The sequence below is a fragment of the Pelophylax lessonae genome (assembly GCF_965119305.1).
Source record: "Pelophylax lessonae genome assembly, chromosome: 6".
NCBI classification, from domain to species: Eukaryota; Metazoa; Chordata; class Amphibia; order Anura; family Ranidae; genus Pelophylax; species Pelophylax lessonae.
This window is the reverse complement of record NC_138773.1, coordinates 153,332,626-153,352,946: the sequence shown is the minus strand read 5'-3', so window position 1 is coordinate 153,352,946 and position 20,321 is coordinate 153,332,626. Positions and strand designations below refer to the sequence as shown.

Sequence of the window (20,321 nt, the reverse complement as noted above, 5' to 3'; positions counted from 1 at the left end):
GGGCAGTGCCTGTATCTGCACAAGTTTCTGGCATGCATAAATGTCCTGAGTGGCAAACCCCCCTGGACAGCCATCCACGCCAGATCTTTATGCCTGTTGGTGAGTCTCTTTGAAGAAACATTCCTCCAGACCACTTTGCAAGTGGCTGAAGGGAGGCCTGGAACAGTCTCAGCAATGTCCGATGCTCTGATCAACTTGTAGATAGTTTTTGGCTTCCACAAGTCGGGTTTAACTCCATGCAGCCCCAGCTCCTTGATGAACTTGAAAGTGTCCAAGTAGTACCAAGGAGTGTCCCAGTTGTAGGGGATGGAGCTGTCCCATTTGTCCCATCCAAGGGACCTCCAGAGAGGCAGGAGGAAAAAACGGGACATGGAGTTGCCTCCAGAGTCCGAAGTTCTGTCAATCAAAGTTCTGCGGATGCAGTTGCAGGCAAAGAACACCCCCAGTAACGTTGCGATGTCGGGCACGCCCTTACCGCCCTTGAGGGGTTCCTTGAACATGACTGCTCGCTTCACTCTGTCCATCTTGGAGCCCCAGATGAAGTGGAACACCGCCCTGGTGATGGCCTTGCAGGTGTTGACCCGGGGGGGCCAGGCCTGGGCGAGGTACTGCAACACAGGGAGGATCTCGCTGCGGAGTACCAGTGTTTTCCCTTCGATGGTGAGTTCTCTGAGGCTCCATAGTCCAAACTTTTGTCTCATCTTGGACAGTCTCTCCTCCCAAGACTTCAGGGCTGCGCCCTCAGCTCCAAACCAAACTCCAAGAATTTTGATGAAGTCCGCCTTGATGCTGAAAGGGATTGATGCAGAAGAAGGCAGGAACCACTTTCCGAAGAGCATGATCTCTGACTTCCCGCAGTTGACTTTTGCCCCTGAAGCTTTGCCGAAGTCCTCACAGGTCTGGACGAGCGAGTCGATGGAGCGCTGGTCAGCACAGAACACCGTTACGTCGTCCATGTAGAGTGAGCACTTGACAACCCTTCTGTCCGGTCCCGGTGCGGTGATCCCTCTGATCTCTGGGTTCTGTCGGATGCATTCGGCAAAGAGCTCTATACAGCAAACAAAAAGCAGAGGTGAGAGAGGGCAGCCTTGTCTGACCCCAGAGAGAACAGGGAAAGGGTCAGTTTTCCAGCCATTCACCAACACCGTACTACAAATGTCATTGTACATCACATTCACATACGAACAAAACATGTCCCCAAGACCAAACCTGCGCAGAGCTCTGCACATAAACTCATGGGAGACACGGTCAAAGGCCTTTTCCTGGTCAAGACTGACCAGGGCCGCGTGCACACGGCGGCCTCGAATGTACTGGACCGTGTCCCGGACAAGCGCAAGGCTGTCCGCAATCCTGCGACCAGGAATGCCACAAGTCTGATCCGGGTGGATGATCTGTCCGATGACAGATTTCAGCCTGTTGGCCAGAACCTTGGCGAGGATTTTGTAGTCCACGTTCAAGAGAGAGATGGGACGCCAATTTTTCAGATCCCCTCTCTCCCCCTTACGCTTATACAAAATCGTGATCATCCCCTCCCTCAGCGACGGAGGCATTGTGCCCTCCACCACCATCTCCTCGTACAGCTCGAGCAGGTCCGGGCCAACGAGATCCCACAGCGCTACATAGAGCTCCGCTGGGAGACCGTCGCAGCCCGGGGTCCTGCCTTGCCTAAAGGATCTGACGGCAGAGTGCAGTTCCTCCAGCGCCAAGGGGGCGTTGATTGCCGACATACCTGCAGGATCAATTTGGTTAGTGATACCTGACAAGAACCTGTCGGCCTCAGCCGTATCTGTTTCTTTCGGGGAGTAGAGGTTGGTGTAGTAGTCGCTGACCACTTGCATCACAGCCTCCTTCCCCTTCTGGAGTGTTCCGGTCTCGTCCCGCAGCTCAGACAAGGGAGTGTGTCCTGAGTGGAGTTTCCTGAAAAAGAAAGAGTTACATTTCTCACCTTTCTCAAGATTCTCCACCTTGGAACGGAAGACGAGGTGCCTGGATTCTTCCTCAAAGTGTCCTCTCAGGCTCTTCTTGGTGTCCTCCAGGTCCTGCCTAACGTCCCAGCCACAGTGGTGAAGGTCCTGCAGGGACTGCAACTGACGTTGCAGTCTCCTGAGTTCCCTCTTCCTGGCACACACTTGCTGGCGTCCCCTTGCCTGAAAGAAGCTGCGTAGCTTGACTTTCACAAACTCCCAGTAGTCGCTTACCTTTCTGAAGAACCTCTTGTCCTCCTTCCAGGTAATGTAGGCTTCCCTGAGTTCCTCCAGCAGTTCCTCATTTTCCAGCAGGGTACCATTCAGCTTCCAGGAGCCCGGGCCGGGGGCAAAGCCCTCGCCCAGGTCACCCCGAAAGTGAATGGCCCTGTGGTCAGAGAAAAAGCAGGGGACCATGGAGAACCCGCGATGTCTGACTGTCTTGGAGGTGAGCACGAAGTCTATCCTGGAACGCACAGATCCATCAGGACGGCACCACGAATAGTTCACGGAACCTTTCCCTATGGATCCCACGGCGTCCTTCAAGGAGGCCTCCGCAATCATCTCCTTGAGCAGCCTAGATGTGGTGTCGAGCTTTGCGTACATGCTGGAGCTGCGCCCATCCTCCTCGATCGGACAGTTAAAATCACCGCCGATTACTACTGCCCTGGTGGTGACGAGTTGGGTCCGCAGGGTCTGGAAAAGCTCCAGTCGCTCATTCTTATCTGGGGAGGCGTACACGTTGATGAGCCTAACTGGCTCTCCCGCCCACGAGCCGTCTATGACCAAAAGACGGCCACAGACGAGCTCATGGACAGAGTCAAGCGTGAAACGACTACCCCTGACAAGAATGGCTACCCCTGCAGACTTACAATCGACACCCCCAGACCAGTAGGAGGGACCATGGGTCCACTGGGAGGACAGATGAGTGTACCTCCTCGAGAAGGGTAGGGCACACTCCTGGAGCATGTAGACATCACTCTGCTGAGTGGAAAGAAAAGTCAGCGCCACCTGTCCCCTAGACGCATCCTTGATGCTCCTAACATTAATGGAAAAGATGGAGATCTCTGCCATCATGTAAAGGAGATAAAGGGGCTAGCTAGCAGGTGGGCTGAACTTACCTCCCCTGAGGGGGGGGTGGTTCTTCCACTGCCTCTTGTGCCTGTCCAGTGTCCTGGTTCAGGCCGTTCTCCTCAAGGATGCTGTCCATCAGGTCCTGGGTGAGGTCAGTCTCTGGGGGAGCCAGATCCTTACCTTCCTGCATTCCTCCTTCATCTTCCCCCGCAGACTCAAGGTCCTCGAGGTCCTCCACCACTGGGTCCAGTCCAGCGTTGTCATCTTGCTGGGCCACGGTGGGCCGCTTGGTGGGTTCTTCAGTTGTCGGGCTGTCTAGGTTCCGTTTTCGGCCTTTGCTGGTGGGGGGTGGGGTGGGGGGGGCGGTGGGCAGGGTGGGGAAGTCCTCCATGGAGGACAGGGCGGGGGGGGGCTGGGAGGGGGGAGGGGCAGGGGCAGGTGAGGTCACCTCCGACTCAGGGGGGTTGGGGAGGGATGGGTCGGAGGAGGTGGTAGGGGCCTGGGGAGGGGGGGACTCACCAGTGGCTTTCCGAGGTTCCTTCGCAGTCTTTTCCCCTGGCTTCTTTTTCCCAGCGCTGTCTGGGGCTCTGCCCTTGAGCAGGGCTCCAGCGTAGGACCGGGATCTCTGTGGGCAGTCTCTGTAGACGTGCTCCGCCAATCCGCAGAGGTTACAGGTCTTGGACCTCGGCCAATCCTTGGTCTCATGGCCTGCAACCCGACAGAACCTGCAAGAAGGTTCCTGACATTCCATACTTACGTGGCCATGCTTGCCACACCTGTGGCAGATATGGGGCATGTCCGCGTAGTACAGGAGTCCTGCGGAGGCTCCCAGAGAGAAGTGGGACTTCAGGTGTTGGAGATCCCCCGAAGGCTCTCTCCTTAACCTGCAAGAAACTGCCCACTTACCTGTCCAGAAGCCGTTGACATCGAGGATTCGGACTGGGTCCTTGGCCACGATGCAAAACCTCTGGAGGTAGGTGGCGATGTCTTTTCCTGGGGTATGGGGGTTCCTCATGGACACCGTTACCCGCCTTTCATCCCGTTGAATGGGAGTGTTCGCAACGAAGTTGCGGAAAGGGGATTCCGGGCCACAATTCTTCACCGCCTCCCAGTATCTTCTACAGACCTGTAAAGACACAAAAGTTATATAGAATATACCTTTCATGAAGGTCTGCACGGACAGTGTCTCCGCCTTGCTGAACCCCTGCTCGAGGATCATTTTCTTGCCAAAGATTTCCGGGGTCATGTCGGGGATTCTTCCATCCACCTCCTTCAGCTGCAGCACCACTGTCTGCCTCATCCAGGGTTCCAGGGTAGGAAGCCCGTCTGCGGACCTGGTTGGCCTTGCTGAGCCCGGCTGGCTGGTGGCCGCCGGGGTGGGGGTGGAGGTTGAGGCGACTTCTCCCGGAGTCTTGGCAGAAGTGGCGGGGACATGCTTCTTCTTCCCAGTGCTCTTCCCCATGACGGAGGAGTTCGTCGGTAGTCGCTTCAGGAGAACTTCGGCGGCTTCCTTCTTATTCCTCGGCGTCTTCACTCTTTCGCAGCCTTTAAAAAGGCCCTTGTGCGCCTACTGCCCGAAGGTAGTAGCGCAGAGTGGGGGGGGAGGAGGGTAGATCGCAATCTCGTTCCTTGTGGGGGCTAAGCCTCTAACCCAATAGCAGCGAGTAGGTGAAGCTGAATTTAATCAACGATCCTACAAGGCCGAGCAGAGGGTACCCCACAAGGACCAAATGGCTTGGATAGATACAAATGTTTCTCAACGTCCTAGCCGTAAAGCAGAGACACCCCTAAGGGCTAAAGTCGATACTACACTTGATCTTAGCCAAAAGGCCGAGAAGCGAACAAATAAAGGAAGAGCCAAAAACCAACAGAACCTGGTATTCCCAGGCGGTCTCCCATCCATTTTCTAACCGGGCCCAACCCTGCTTAGCTTCTGAGATCAGACGAGATTGGGCGCATTCAGGGTTATGCGGCCGTAGGCGATCACCACTGTCACCCTCGACCCCTTTGAACTTGGCCATGCCAAGATGGCACCTCAGGAGAAACAAAAAGAAAGCCAATGCATAATGGAAAAGCCTACAGCACCTGGTATTCCAAGGCTGTAGCGGAATGGACACTGGTATTCCCAGGCAGTCTCCCATCAAGGTACTAACCAGGCCTGACCCTGCTTAGCTTCCGAGATCAGACGAGATCAGGGGCTTTCAATGTGATGTGGCCATAGGCGATCACCACTGCCACCCTCGACCCCTTTGAACTTTGCCATGGCAAGATGGCACCTCAGGAGAAACAAAAAGAAAGCCAACAAATAAAGGAAAAGCCAAAAGCCTACAGCACCTGGTATTCCCAGGCAGTCTCCCATCAAGGTACTAACCAGGCCCGACGCTGCTTAGCTTTCGAGATAAGACGAGATCGGGCGCTTTCAGTGTGACGTGGCCGTAGGCGCTCACCACTGCCACCCTCGACCCCTTTGAACTTGGCCATGCCAAGATGGCACCTCAGGAGAAACAAAAAGAAAGCCAATGCATAATGGAAAAGCCTACAGCACCTGGTATTCCAAGGCTGTAGCGGAATGGACACTGGTATTCCCAGGCAGTCTCCCATCAAGGTACTAACCAGGCCTGACCCTGCTTAGCTTCCGAGATCAGACGAGATCAGGGGCTTTCAATGTGATGTGGCCATAGGCGATCACCACTGCCACCCTCGACCCCTTTGAACTTTGCCATGGCAAGATGGCACCTCAGGAGAAACAAAAAGAAAGCCAACAAATAAAGGAAGAGCCAAAAACCAACAGAACCTGGTATTCCCAGGCGGTCTCCCATCCATTTTCTAACCGGGCCCAACCCTGCTTAGCTTCTGAGATCAGACGAGATTGGGCGCATTCAGGGTTATGCGGCCGTAGGCGATCACCACTGTCACCCTCGACCCCTTTGAACTTGGCCATGCCAAGATGGCACCTCAGGAGAAACAAAAAGAAAGCCAATGAATAATGGAAAAGCCTACAGCACCTGGTATTCCAAAGCTGTAGCAGAATGGACACTGAGAGTGTGGCTTGTGTTGAAAGAATGGCCATAATATTACTGAACAGTGTCCCTGAGGAAATATATAAAGAAATATTGCAGATTGCTAGAATATGGCAGCAGTGTTTCTTAGACCCCTGCTAGTGGGGTGCGGTTTGTTATTGTGAATACCTGCATTCCATTGTCCTATTGTTTCTGTCTGTCTTGTAAGCATATTATGGGATGTGTGTTTGTGTGGAATGACTCGAAGAGGGAGGGGGTTTTGGAGAAGTGTAGATCTCTTGTGTTTTCAATAAACAATGCATTCTGAGTTGACTCCCAGCCTATGTGTCGTCTAGTTCTTGGGAGGAAAAGTGTACAGTGAAAAATCCAGGAAAATCAGAGGGGGAAATAAGAAAGTTCTTATCTGCTAACCAGAAAACAACAGAAACCAATAGAACAGCAGAAATGGGTGATACCCCTACAGAATGGGACTCTAGTGGTGTTACAGACTCTAGAACAACATCCCCCCTGCAGATGGGAGACGCGGAAGTCACTCCAAATACATGATTAAGACAGAAAAGTGACTCAGTAGTCTCGCTAGGGCCCCAATGGGATATACAAATGGCTGAGTTTAGAGCCATGATAAGCTCCCTCCCAACAAAACGGGACATGGAACAGTTAGTTGGACGAGTAGATGAGACTCACAGAAAGGAAATACAGCTGATTAAAAAGAGATCAGACGAGATTGGGCACGTTCAAGGTTATTTGGCCATAGGCGATCACCACTGCCACCCTCGACCCCTTTGAACTTTGCCATGGCAAGATGGCACCTCAGGAGAAACAAAAAGAAAGCCAACAAATAAAGGAAAAGCCAAAAGCCTACAGCACCTGGTATTCCCAGGCAGTCTCCCATCAAGGTACTAACCAGGCCCGACCCTGCTTAGCTTGCGAGATCAGACGAGATCAGGCGCTTTCAGTGTGACGTGGCCATAGGCAGTCACCACTTCCACCCTCGACCCCTTTGAACTTTGCCATGGCAAGATGGCACCTCAGAAGAAACAAAAAGAAAGCCAACAAATAAAGGAAAAGCCAAAAACCAACAGCACCTGGTATTCCCAGGCGGTCTCCCATCCATTTTCTAACCGGGCCCAACCCTGCTTAGCTTCTGAGATCAGACGAGATTGGGCGCATTCAGGGTTATGTGGCCGTAGGCGATCACCACTGTCACCCTCGACCCCTTTGAACTTGGCCATGCCAAGATGGCACCTCAGGAGAAACAAAAAGAAAGCCAATGAATAATGGAAAAGCCTACAGCACCTGGTATTCCAAGGCTGTAGCAGAATGGACACTGAGAGTGTGGCTTGTGTTGAAAGAATGGCCATAATATTACTGAACAGTGTCCCTGAGGAAATATATAAAGAAATATTGCAGATTGCTAGAATATGGCAGCAGTGTTTCTTAGACCCCTGCTAGTGGGGTGCGGTTCGTTATTGTGAATACCTGCATTCCATTGTCCTATTGTTTCTGTCTGTCTTGTAAGCATATTATGGGATGTGTGTTTGTGTGGAATGACTCGAAGAGGGAGGGGGTTTTGGAGAAGTGTAGATCTCTTGTGTTTTCAATAAACAATGCATTCTGTGTTGACTCCCAGCCTATGTGTCGTCTAGTTCTTGGGAGGAAAAGTGTACAGTGAAAAATCCAGGAAAATCAGAGGGGGAAATAAGAAAGTTCTTATCTGCTAACCAGAAAACAACAGAAACCAATAGAACAGCAGAAATGGGTGATACCCCTACAGAATGGGACTCTAGTGGTGTTACAGACTCTAGAACAACATCCCCCCTGCAGATGGGAGACGCGGAAGTCACTCCAAATACATGATTAAGACAGAAAAGTGACTCAGTAGTCTCGCTAGGGCCCCAATGGGATATACAAATGGCTGAGTTTAGAGCCATGATAAGCTCCCTCCCAACAAAACGGGACATGGAACAGTTAGTTGGACGAGTAGACGAGACTCACAGAAAGGAAATACAGCTGATTAAAAAAGAAGTTCAAACACTAGCTACTAAGGTACGAGATGAAGAGGTAGAAATATCCATGATAAAAGAACGATTAGTAAAGTTGGAAAAAAGGAAAGAACTTCAGGAGGAAAGAGAATTTAGAATGCAACTACAACTTGAGGATATGGAAAACCGGAATAGGCGCAATAACTTAAGGATTTGGGGACTATTGGAGTCCTTGAATGGCCCACAACTGGAAGATTCCGTAAATACCCTATTCAAAAATATTCTGGGGGAAAATTATCCAGGCAAAATAGAGCTTGATAGGATACATAGGATCCAGAGCCCGCAGAAAAAGCCCCAGGAGAAACCAAGGGAAGTTATCTGTAAATTGCATTATTATACTCAGAAGGATCTGATTTTGCAAAAAGCCCGGGTTTCCAGGGAGTGGAAGTTGGAGGATATGGACATTTTGATTTTTTTGGATATATTAAGAGAGACACTGCAGAGAAGGGCCATCCTGAAACCTATTCTGGAGTTGGCGAAGAAAAAAGGGTGCACCTATAGATGGGGCTTCCCATTTACAGTGACTTTCTGTAGAGAGGGACGTTTCGTCACTCTACGCAGTTATCAAGAAAGAGAAGCTTTGTTTGATTTTTTAGAAGTGGAGGCCATAGAAGTTCCAAACTGGTTGGGTAGAGTAACAGGTAGTGGGCCTAGGGGCCCTATATGAGCAGGGGTAAGGGGTGGGAGGAGGGAAGCTGGAGGGGAGAAATCGTTCCCCGGATAGTTGAGTAGGAATTTAGGTTCACCTGCATTTCGGGAAAAAAAAAAAAGAAAGTGAATTTGTTTTTTTGTTTTTTTGGTTTTCATATTAAAATTGGATGGGTTACATCCTCGTATTATGTATAGCACAAACAAGGGATATCTGGGTTTTATAGAACTGGGTGATTTAACACCCTCGTCTACACTTGGATGGGTGGAGGGGAAAAAAAAAGGAAGAAAAAGGGAAAGGGGGAATTTTTTTTTTGGACACTATTGGAGTTGGAGAAGAAATTGAGTTCTGCACTTTGGGTTTTTTTTTTTTTTTGGGGGGAGGGGTTTTATTAGTAGATTATTGAAAATAAGGACCTAAAATGTAGGTGCTTGTATCGAGTATGAGACTGGAGGACTCTGGTTAAATAGTGGGAAGGAAGGGGGAAGAGGGAGGGAAGGGAAGGGTAAAGAAATGTATGATGTCTATAGGATGATTTGCCTTAAAAAAGGTTTCTCCCCTTTTTCGTTTCTCTCTTCTCCTTCTTTTTCCTCCTCTCCCTGTGTTCTTCTCCACCTCTTCCCCTTTAGTGAACTGGTTTAATAATGGGAAGGAATAAAATTCATGGGATTCGCACTGAGCTGGGAAGGCCGGAGCATCCCTTGGTAGGAAAAACCCTCACCAATAAACATGTCTCTTAGGGAGGAGGGAAGGGGGGGAGGGGGGAGAAAAAAGGGGAAATTTTTTTTTTGTTTGTTTGGAAAAATTGGGTGGTATTTCACTCATAGCACAAATAAGAGGGGGGGGGGGGGTCGATGGTTGACTTAGAATTAATTGGATTTTTTTTTTTTTAGAAAACTGGGTGATATTTTACTCATAGCACAAACATGGGGGGGGGGGTTGATATAGAATTTTCTTTTCTCTTTTTTTCTCTCTTTTCCCCCTCTTTCTTCGTTTCTCCCCAGACTTATGTCAAAGTTGTGTAAACTCTCATGTTGGGATTAAAATAAGAGACTTAAGATGAGCGGTTGACTTATAATTAGAGATTAAGCTAAGAAAGCAAGGCTCTGGAATACTGGGGGTTTAAAACTCTATTGAAATTAGATGCCTGGAAGGGAGACAGAGGGGAGGTTTTAGAATAGGAGAATGAAAGGAGGGGCCCCCGGGGAGGGGGAGGAGGGTATGGGGCATTGAGGGGGGGAGAGGGGAGGGGGGAGAGGGGAGAAATAATGGCAAGATGGATGTAGGTGGAAAGGGAGAGGGGAGGGAGGAGCAGGAGCTTGGGAGACCGCTTTGGGTATTTTACCCCCAAAAAATTAAGAACACACTAGTGGCAGTAAGATGCCGTGTGTTGGAAGGATTAAAATCCGACCTGGGAACCCTATTGGGACAGAGTTTTACTCGTCCCAACTGGGATTGGGACACAGGCGAGTGAAAGAGGGGTTTGGTAAGTGTGAGTGTGTAATAAAGAGTGAGTTTGCTCTTGTTTGTTTTCTTTGGGGTTTTTTGTGTGTGTTTTTTTTTTCTCCCTCTCGTCCTTTTCCTCCTCTGTTCGCTTCCCCCCTGCCTCTTAGGTCCCTGAGAGTAGTTAATGGAGGATATCAAGATTGTCTCCCTTAATGAGAAGGGCTTGAATGTACCGGAAAAAAGGCGGATACTTCTGTCAGAGCTCAAACGGGTAAAGGCAAATATAGCATTTATCCAGGAGACTCATTTTAAGTCAGATAAACTCCCGTACTTGAAAAATAATGCATTCCCATATATATACACCACGCGACTAATATGCAAACAAAATCTCGAGGGGTATCGATACTAATAGATAGGAAAACTCCATGGCTGTTAGAGGAGAAGTTAAGCGATGATAATGGCAGATTCTTGTTCTTAAAGGGAAAGATAGGGGAAACCCAGTTAACCTTGGCCACTTTATACGCTCCTAATAAACATCAGGATAGGTTTGTAGCTAAAACACTAAACACGCTTAGAAAATTTACACAAGGGCAATTATTGCTAGGAGGCTATTTTAATATGCCTCTGTCTCCAACGGTCGATACCTCTAGGTCTAAATCGACCATTTCTGTAATGGCTTGCAGACGGATGCTGAGGACTCTATACAAGGAACAAATGATAGATGTATGGCGTATTCAACACCCGACGGAAAGGGAATTTAAATTTACATTTTATTCAAGTCCACATGGGAGTTATTCGAGAATAGATTTCTTTCTGGTCCCCCACACTCATCTCCAAGCGGTTAAATGCACTGATATAGACAACATAACATGGTCAGATCACGCAATGATCTCAAAGATTTATAGTGTCACAACAATTAATTCAATAAAACAGAGATCTTGGAAATTAAACGAGAGTCTTTTGCAGATAGAAGAGGTGAGGGTGGAGGTACAGAAGAAGCTTAGGGACTATTTCGATGTTAACGATCAGCCAGGATGCTCTATAGGAATATTGTGGGAAGCCCATGAATCAGTGATAAGAGGAGTTCTGATTAAGCATGGAGCAAGAATAAAGAAAGAAAGAAATAAACAATTAACAACATTATTAGAGAAACTTAAAATATTAGAAATAGAGCATAAACAGAAAAAGGTAAATAAGACACTAGAGGAACTAGTTATCGTAAGAAAACAAATATCAGATCTACTCCAATATAGAGCTAAGGCTGCAATACAAATATCGAGAAAGGTATCCTATGAATCAGGAAACAAATGTGGAAAGACCTTAGCAAGATCTATTCAGAACCAAAAATTAAGATCTTATATCCCACAGATTGTAACATCAGAGGGTAGTAAGAAGCTGATACCGAAACAAATTTCTGATGAGTTTAGGAATTTTTATTCTCTGTTGTATAATTTACCGGAGACAGGGAAAACACAGAAAGAGATGGATGAGTATTTGATACAAACAGGTCTCCCTAAACTATCGGAAGAAGAACGAGAGGATCTGGAAAAACAAATCTCGTTAGAGGAAATACAACAGACTATAAAAAACATGAAGATAGGCAAAGCACCAGGACCGGATGGATTAACACCACAGTACTTCCATGTATTGTCCCCAATTTTGGGACCATACATGGAAAGACTATTTAATGAGAGAGGTCCAGAGGGGATGTTTGCCAGAGATACTTTGGCAGCCTACTTGACGCTGATTCTGAAGGAGGGTAAGGACCCAGCAAATTGCGGAAGTTATAGGCCTATCTCCCTGTTAAATACAGATTTAAAAATCTTCACGAAAATATTAGCTACTAGAATGTCGAGGATCCTTTCGAGGGTAATTCATTTAGATCAAGTAGGATTCATGATGGCAAGAGAAGCGAAAGACAATACTACGAGAGTCCTCAATTTAATCCACATAGTTAATAAAGCAAGGACCCCCTGTGTTATACTGAGCACCGACGCAGAAAAGGCTTTCGATAGAGTTGAGTGGGCCTTTATGCAGTCAGTGCTCAGATATATAGGAGTAGGAGAAGTAATGAGGGAAAGAATCACCAAAGTCTATTCAAATCCGACAGCGAGGGTGAAGGCTAATGGGGTACTCTCAGAAACTTTTTATATAAAGAACGGCACAAGACAAGGATGTCCACTTTCCCCATTGCTCTTCGCTCTAGTACTGGAACCTTTCTTATGTAAAATCTGCATGAATCCGGATATAAGAGGAGTTTCCCAGGGCAAAGAGCAATATAAAATCGCAGCCTATGCGGATGATCTGTTATTTTCCTTGACAGAGCCAGACATCTCACTACCTGTGCTCCTAAAGGAATTTAAACAGTATGGGGACATGTCGAATCTCAAAATAAATTATGGGAAATCGGAAGCGCTGGGAATAGGGGTCTCGGAAGTAAAAATGAAGAGACTAAAAAGTAACTTTGGCTTTATCTGGGTGAAAGAGGCAGTGAAATATTTAGGGACATATATATCAGCAGACCTGTCAAGGTTAGTCAACCTGAATTTGCTCCCTCTGGTCAAGGAGACAAGGAGACTTCTTGACCAATGGGAGGGGGGACTCCAGTCTTGGTTTTGGAGGGGGAACCTAATAAAAACGAACATCTTACCAAAATATTTATATTTGATGCGAGCTCTGCCTATCAAAATATCGAATAGCTTCTTTAAAACCATACATGGAATGTTTACTAGATATATCTGGGCCAAGAAGAAGCCACGCATAGCTCGTAATAGCTTAACTTTGCCTAAGCATATGGGAGGACTTGCGATCCCAGATCTACGTAGATACTATCATGCCATACAGCTAAATAGAATAATAGATTGGTGGCACCATTCGGAAATGAAAATTTGGGTTCAAATAGAACAGGCACAGACTGTTATGGTGCTATCAGAGTCTCCCTAAGAAATTAAAAACACACCCGCTGATAGGAAATACTATAAAGATAGGTAATCAGCAATCCCTGAGGCAAAAGTTAACAACAATAGATTTCCCTCTATATCCTATATTGGGGAACCCAAACTTTACCCCAGGACTGGATAGACAGTATTTCAAAAAACTACGAGAATCCGGACAAGTAAGTGTAAAAACTTTTGCGAATCAGAGGAGCTGGCCCTCGATCCCTAATTTAACAGATAGGAACGGACCATTTGGCCTCCCCCTTTGGGAGGCGCTCCAGATACGACATTTCTTGGAGTCGCTCCCAAGGCCGGAGAAATTTGTAAAACCGTTGACAAACTTTGAGAGGCTATGTGAGAAGGGGGAGAGTAGTGGACGTGTCCTCTCTATGCTATATAAAAATGATGAATACCCCAATAGAACAACCAAAATTAAATTGGGTGGTAAAGTGGAAATCAGATTTAAATAGGGATATAACAATAGCACAGGTACAGAGAATATCTAGGTTAACATTCGGGCCAACAAAGTGCACTAAAATTCAGGAAACAAATTATAAGATCTTAACCAGATGGTATAATACACCAGATAAATTACATAAGTGGTATCCCCAGGAATCTGATAGGTGCTGGAGATGTGGGGAGGGAGAGGGTACGTTGTACCATATTTTCTGGAATTGCCCAGATATAAAGAAATACTGGTCGAAGTAGGGGGTATAATTCAGAAAATAACGGATTATAGAATTGAGGGAGATGCAGCCTTTTGCCTCTTGCAGATATCGGGGCTATCAAGGAAGAAATATGAAAGATCGATATTACCTCATATGATGAATGCTGCAAGAGCATGCATACCGCAATACTGGAGGAGGACAAATCCCCCCTCAGTATCTGAATGGGCACGGAAATTAGAGCATATAAATAAAATGGAGGATTTAGTACTTTCCTCACAAAACAAATACGAACAATATAAGGCGATATGGGGTATCTGGAACTTATTTACGACCTCGGATGAGGGGAAACAACTCCTCCACTTAGCACCCTAAAATATGAGCTTGGGGGACTAGACTACAAAGGTTCAGCGTTTTGAAGGCCCTGGTTGAGGGAGGAGAGGGGGAGGGGGGGAGGAGAAAAAATTTATAAAAAATGTTTTTTTTTTTTGTGAGTGGATGTTTGTCTGATAGTATGAGTGAGGGAAGGGGGGAGGGTAGGGAGGGAGGGGAAAAGAGTGGAAAGGAGAAAAGAATAGTGTAGGAGACGGAAAGATGAACTCCATAGCTGTCTTCTCGGAAGACACAATACAGAGGTAGATTAAAGGGGGCAGCAGTGATGTTTGGAGAGGAAGGGAGAGGGAAGAGTGAAAAGGAAGATTGGGTAAGAGCCTTGAGATCTGGACAAACTGTTTCCTCGTCAAGGAATTTTTTTCTCTTTCTTATTGCGGGCACTATTGGTACCCTGGAAAATGATGAATATTTCTTTGAATGTGAACACATTGTGTACTGGGAAGAGGATGGGGGCTTGTATTTTGGTTCTCGTTCTCTTTTTGTTTATGCCTTGGAGGTATATATTATACTTTGTGTTGTAATTATCCTTGAAATTGAAATAAAGAACAATAAATACAAAAAAAGAAAGCTAAGAACGTAGTATTCTGTGGCTGAAGGTACATTAGGCATTCACTGGATAAAGAAGTAAGTGTCGGCCATAAAAGGCCCCAAAAAATAGCCCATATCAGTTTACCTGACAACTAAGAACGTAGTATTTGGTGGCTGGAGGTACATTAGGCATTCACACAGTATACAGAAGTAAGTGTCGGCCTGCATAGGCCCCAAAAATTAGCTCACATGGGTTTAACTGACAGCAAAGAACGTAGTATTTAATGGCTGGAGGTACATTAGGCATTCACATGATACAGAAGTAAGTGTCGGCCTGTATAGGCCCCAAAAATTAGCTTACATGGGTTTAACTGACAGCAAAGAACGTAGTATTCTGTGGCTGAAGGTACATTAGGCATTCACAGGATACAGAAGTAAGTGTCGGCCATAAAAGGCCCCAGAAATTAGCCCACATGGGTTTACCTGACACTCACCTTCAGCCACAGAATACTACGTTCTTAGCTGTCAGTTCAACCCATGGCTAATTTTTGGGGCCGATACAGGCCGACACTTACTTCTGTACCCTTTGAATGCCTAATGTACCTTCAGCCACCAAATACTACGTTCTTAGCTGTCAGGCTAATTTTTGGGGACTTTTATGGCCGACACTTACTTCTGTATCCTGTGAATGCCTAATGTACCTTCAGCCACAGAATACTAAATACATTCATTTTGACAAAAAAAATTCAGACCATTGGAGACCAAATGCAGTTATCTTGTCTAAAACCGGCTTTTAAAGACTCTAAAAGACAAAAATACAGTCATTTTGACTAAAAAATGTTGTCAGACCTTTGGTGACTAAATGCAGTTATTTTGACTAAAGAAGGCTTTTTAGACACTTGGAGACCAAAATAGAGTCATTTTGACCAAAAACAATTTTTCAGGCCATTGGAGCCCATTGGAGCCCTGACAGCTAAGAATGTAGTATTCTGGTGGTACATTAGGCATTCACAGTAGACAGAAGTAAGTGTCGGCCTTTATAGGCCCCAAACATTAGCTCACATGGGTTTAACTGACAGCACAGAACGTAGTATTTGATGGCTGGAGGTAAATTAGGCTTTCACAGGATACAGAAGTAAGTGTCAGCCTGTATAGGCCCCAAAAATTAGCTCACATGGGTTTAACTGACAGCAAAGAACATAGTGTATTTGATGGCTAGAGGTAAATTAGGCATTCACACAGGAGAAACAAAAAGAAAGCCAACGAATAACTTGAGGTGCCATCTTGCCATGGCCAAGTTCAAAGGGGTCGAGGGTGGCAGGGGTGATCGCCTACGGCCACATCACCCTGAACGCACCTGATCTTGTCTAATCTCGAAAGCTAAGCAGGGTTGGGCCTGGTTAGTACCTGGATGGGAGACCGCCTGGGAATACCAGGTGCTGTAGGCTTTTGGCTTTTCCTTTATTCGTTGGCTTTCTTTTTGTTTCTCCTGAGGTGCCATCTTGCCATGGCCAAGTTTAAAGGGGTCGAGGGTGGCATTTGTGATCGCCTACGGCGACATCACCCTGAAAGCGCCCGATCTCATTTGATCTCAGAAGATAAGCAGGGTCGGGCCTGGTTAGTAGCTGGATGGGAAACTGCCTGGGAATACCAGGTGCTGTAGGCTTTTGGCTTTTCCTTTATTCGTTGGCTTTCTTTTTGTTTCTCCTGAGGTGCCATCTTGCCATGGCCAAGTTCAAAGGGGTCGAGGGTGGCAGTGGTGATCGCCTATGGCCACATAACTCTGAACGCGCCCAATCTCGTCTGATCTCAGAAGCTAAGCAGGGTCGTGCCTGGTTAGAACCTGGATGGGAAACCGCCTGGGAATACCAGGTGCTGTAGGCTTTTGGCTTTTCCTTTATTCGTTGGCTTTCTTTTTGTTTCTCCTGAGGTGCCATCTTGCCATGGCCAAGTTCAAAGGGGTCGAGGGTGGCAGGGGTGATCGCCTACGGCCACATCACCCTGAACGTGACCTATCTCGTCTGATCTCGGAAGCTAAGCAGGGTCGGGCCTGGTTAGTACCTGGATTGGAGACCGCCTGGGAATACCAGGTGCTGTAAGGCTTTTGGCTTTTCCCTTTTTTTTTTTTATTTAAAATTTTGTAATATAACACTTGAGTATCAACAACAGAAAAGGTACAATTAAATACAGACATTATGCAAATTAGGTCACTCATAGTATGGGTAACCTGATCTGGGGAAGGGCAGGGTGGGGGGTTCAGGGTCAAAAGAGCATGGAAACTAATGGGGAATGTGAGAGTGGGGAAGAGTTCTTTGGCGAGTCCTGGAACGTAAATGTATATTGATCCATAGAGGGGTCGGATTTGGGGAAGGAGTACTTGACGTATTTGTCCCATTTCTGTAGAAATGATTTCCGTGAGGATGGGGCTGAAAAAAACCTGTTGAGGCGGTCAATGGAAAGAAGTGTGGAAAGCTCTGATCTGACCCGGGAAACTAAGGGGGGAGTCGTGGAGATCCAATTAGTTAGGATTGTCCTTCTGGCCACCAGTAAACAGGTCAGGATCCACAGACGATGTGGCGAGGCAGGGGTGCTAGACCACTTTTGGAGGCGTTTGTCCCAGTAACCGAACAGGAGCAATATAGGGTCTTTGGGTATGTGCCACTTCGTCACTTGAAGGTCAGTACCTGGTCCCAGAATGTCGTGATATAGGGACAGGACCAGAACTTGTGGCAAAGAGAAGGTCTTTCCGCGGAACATAACGGACAATTATGAGCATCCCGAATCGTTTTGTTTAGAGGTACATTAGGCATTCACACAGTATACAGAAGTAAGTGTCGGCATGTATAGGCCCCAAATATTAGCTCACATGGGTTTACCTGACAGCTAAGTATGTAGTATTTGGAGGCTGAAGGTACATTAGGCATTCACAGGATTCAGAAATAAGTGTTGGCCTGTATAGTCCCCAAAAATTAGCCCACATGGGTTTAACTGACACCTACTAACGTAGTATTCTGTGGCTGAAGGTACATTAGGCATTCACAGGATACAGAAGTAAGTGTCAGCCTGTATAGGCCCCAAAAATTAGCTCACATGGGTTTAACTGACAGCAAAGAACGTACTGTATTTGATGGCTGGAGGTACATTAGGCATTCACAGTATACAGAAGTGTCGGCCTGTATAGGCCCAAAAATTAGCTCACATGGGTTTAACTGACAGCAAAGAACGTAGTGTATTTGATGGCTGGAGGTACATTAGGCATTTCCAGTATACAGAAGTAAGTGTCGGGCCTTTATAGACCCCAAAAATTAGCTCACATAGGTTTAACTGACAGCAAGGAACGTAGTATTTAAAGGATGAAAGTACATTAGGCATTCACAGGATACAGAAGTAAGTGTCGGCCTGTATAGGCCCCAAAAATTAGCTCACATGGGTTTAACTGACACCAAAGAACGTAGTGTATTTGATGGCTGGAGGTACATCAGGCATTGACAGTATACAGAAGTAAGTGTCGGCCTGTTTAGGCCCCAAAACGTAGCTCACATGGGTTTAACTGACAGCACAGAATGTATTATTGGATGGCTAGAGGTACATCAGGCATTCACACAGTATACAGAAGTAAGTGTCGGCATGTATAGGCCCCAAAAATTAGCTCCCATGGGTTTACCTGACTGCTAAGAACGTAGTATTCTGTGGATAAAGGTACATTAGGCATTCACAGGATGCAGAAGTAAGTAGAAAATGTTATGTGCCGACCCTAAATGCCAGTAAGCCAAGAAAGGTCCTGCCACATCCCTAAGGACATATGAGAAAAAAGTGTATCAAGTGGTATTGGTGTTCCAATAAACCAGACCGTAAATGAGCCCCGCAGGGAACTGTGTATTCTGAGGAAACACCCAACCTGGGACATTGTAGGCAGGAGTTACTTGGCATGAATAGATAAATAGAAGACCAATTTAAAATATAATGATTTTATTAATACATGTGTACAAAATTGTTAAAAAAGACACTGATGCAAAGGCATCAAAAGACAGTCAATATAGAAAATATGTGATACATAAAATTATGAACCATATCCTAGAGTAGTGGGGTCACCCAGGTCCAACATGTTTCGCCGACTCTGCAGACTCTGATTTAAAAAGGCTTTTTAGACACTTGGAGACCAAAATAGAGTAATTTTGACCAAAAATTTCTTTTCAGGTCATTGGAGCCCAAATGGCCGGTTTTAGACAAATAATGTCTAAAACCGGCTTTTTAAGGCTCTAAAAGACAAAAATATAGTCATTTTGACTAAAAAAATGTTCAGACCTTTGGTGACCAAATGCCGTTATTTTGACTAAAAAAGGATTTTTAGACACTTGGAGACCAAAATAGTCATTTTGACCAAAATAAATTTCAGGCCATTGGAGAGCAAAATGCAGTTATCTTGTCTAAAACTGGATTTTTAAGACTCTAAAAGACAAAAATACAGTCATTTTGACTAAAAAAAATTTCAGACCTTTGGTGACCAAATGCAGTTATTTTGACTAAAAAAGGCTTTTTAGACACTTGAAGACCAACATAGAGTTATTTTAACCAAAAAATTTTTTCAGGCCATTGGAGCCAAATGTCTAAAATCTTGTCTAAAACCAGCTTTTTAAGGCTCTAAAAGACAAAAATTGACAGCTAAGAACGTAGTATTCTGTGGCTGAAGGTACATTAGGCATTTACAGGATAAAGAAGTAAGTGTCGGCCATAAAAGGCCCCAAAAATTAGCCAACATGGGTTTACCTGACAGCTAAGAACGTAGTATTCTGTGGCTGAAGGTACATTAGGCATTTACAGGATAAAGAAGTAAGTGTCGGCCATAAAAGGCCCCAAAAATTAGCCCAAATGGGTTTACCTGACAGCTAAGAACCTAGTATTCTGTGGCTGAAGGTACATTAGGCATTAACAGGATAAAGAAGTAAGTGTCGGCCATAAAAGGCCCCAAGAATTAGCCCACATCAGTTTACCTGACAACTAAGAACGTAGTATTTGGTGGCTGGAGGTACATTAGGCATTCACACAGTATACAGAAGTAAGTTAAGGTGCTCCTAAGGAAACTCCAAACACCGATATCCCCGTGCAGGAAGTACCACCACCAAAGGTAAAGGTTGGCCTCTTACCACAATGATTTGACCCCCATGACAGAGATCAAAAACAGCATATTTCAACCTCCACTGGCAAATCCTGCACCGGCTCACTCTCTGATCACGTCCACTTCCTCACAGATAGTTATAACATGTAAAGAGGGAAACAAGTGCCATAGTGTAGTACCATTAAACAACTTTATTGGACGCAATTCTCAAACTCACATTTGGCTGTAGTTTGTATGGCGTGTGTAAATTAGGGTGTCCTCGAGGCTCGATTCCTGCCGAAAAAATGGCCGCCGCGTCCCCTCCGTGGTCTCAGGCTCCTCCTACGCGTTTCGTCAGAGACTGACGTTGTCAGGGGGTGTGGCCTGCGGTGAACGTCCACAATTTATGCGCTGAAGGAGACGGATAGGCGGGGCAATAGACAGGTCCGGATCCCGGAAGAAAGACACTTGCGTGTCAGCGACCGCAACCGGCATTTCACAAGAAGAGA

General features: G+C 46.3%; 1 protein-coding gene across 1 annotated transcript in view; it reads right to left on the bottom strand.

Annotated features, from left to right (window-relative positions):
• Positions 1 to 2,381, bottom strand: part of LOC309557698 (glutamate receptor ionotropic, NMDA 2A-like) — a gene marked incomplete at its 5' end in the record, with an annotated part of 88,727 nt that extends 86,346 nt beyond the window's left edge. Inside the window, 2 exons of the mRNA XM_082260479.1 lie at positions 451 to 1,048; positions 1,757 to 2,381. Of these exons, the coding sequence (XP_082116605.1) occupies positions 451 to 1,048; positions 1,757 to 2,381 (1,223 nt within the window). The remainder of the gene's footprint in view (positions 1 to 450; positions 1,049 to 1,756) is intronic.
• Between the last annotated feature and the right edge of the window lie 17,940 nt (positions 2,382 to 20,321).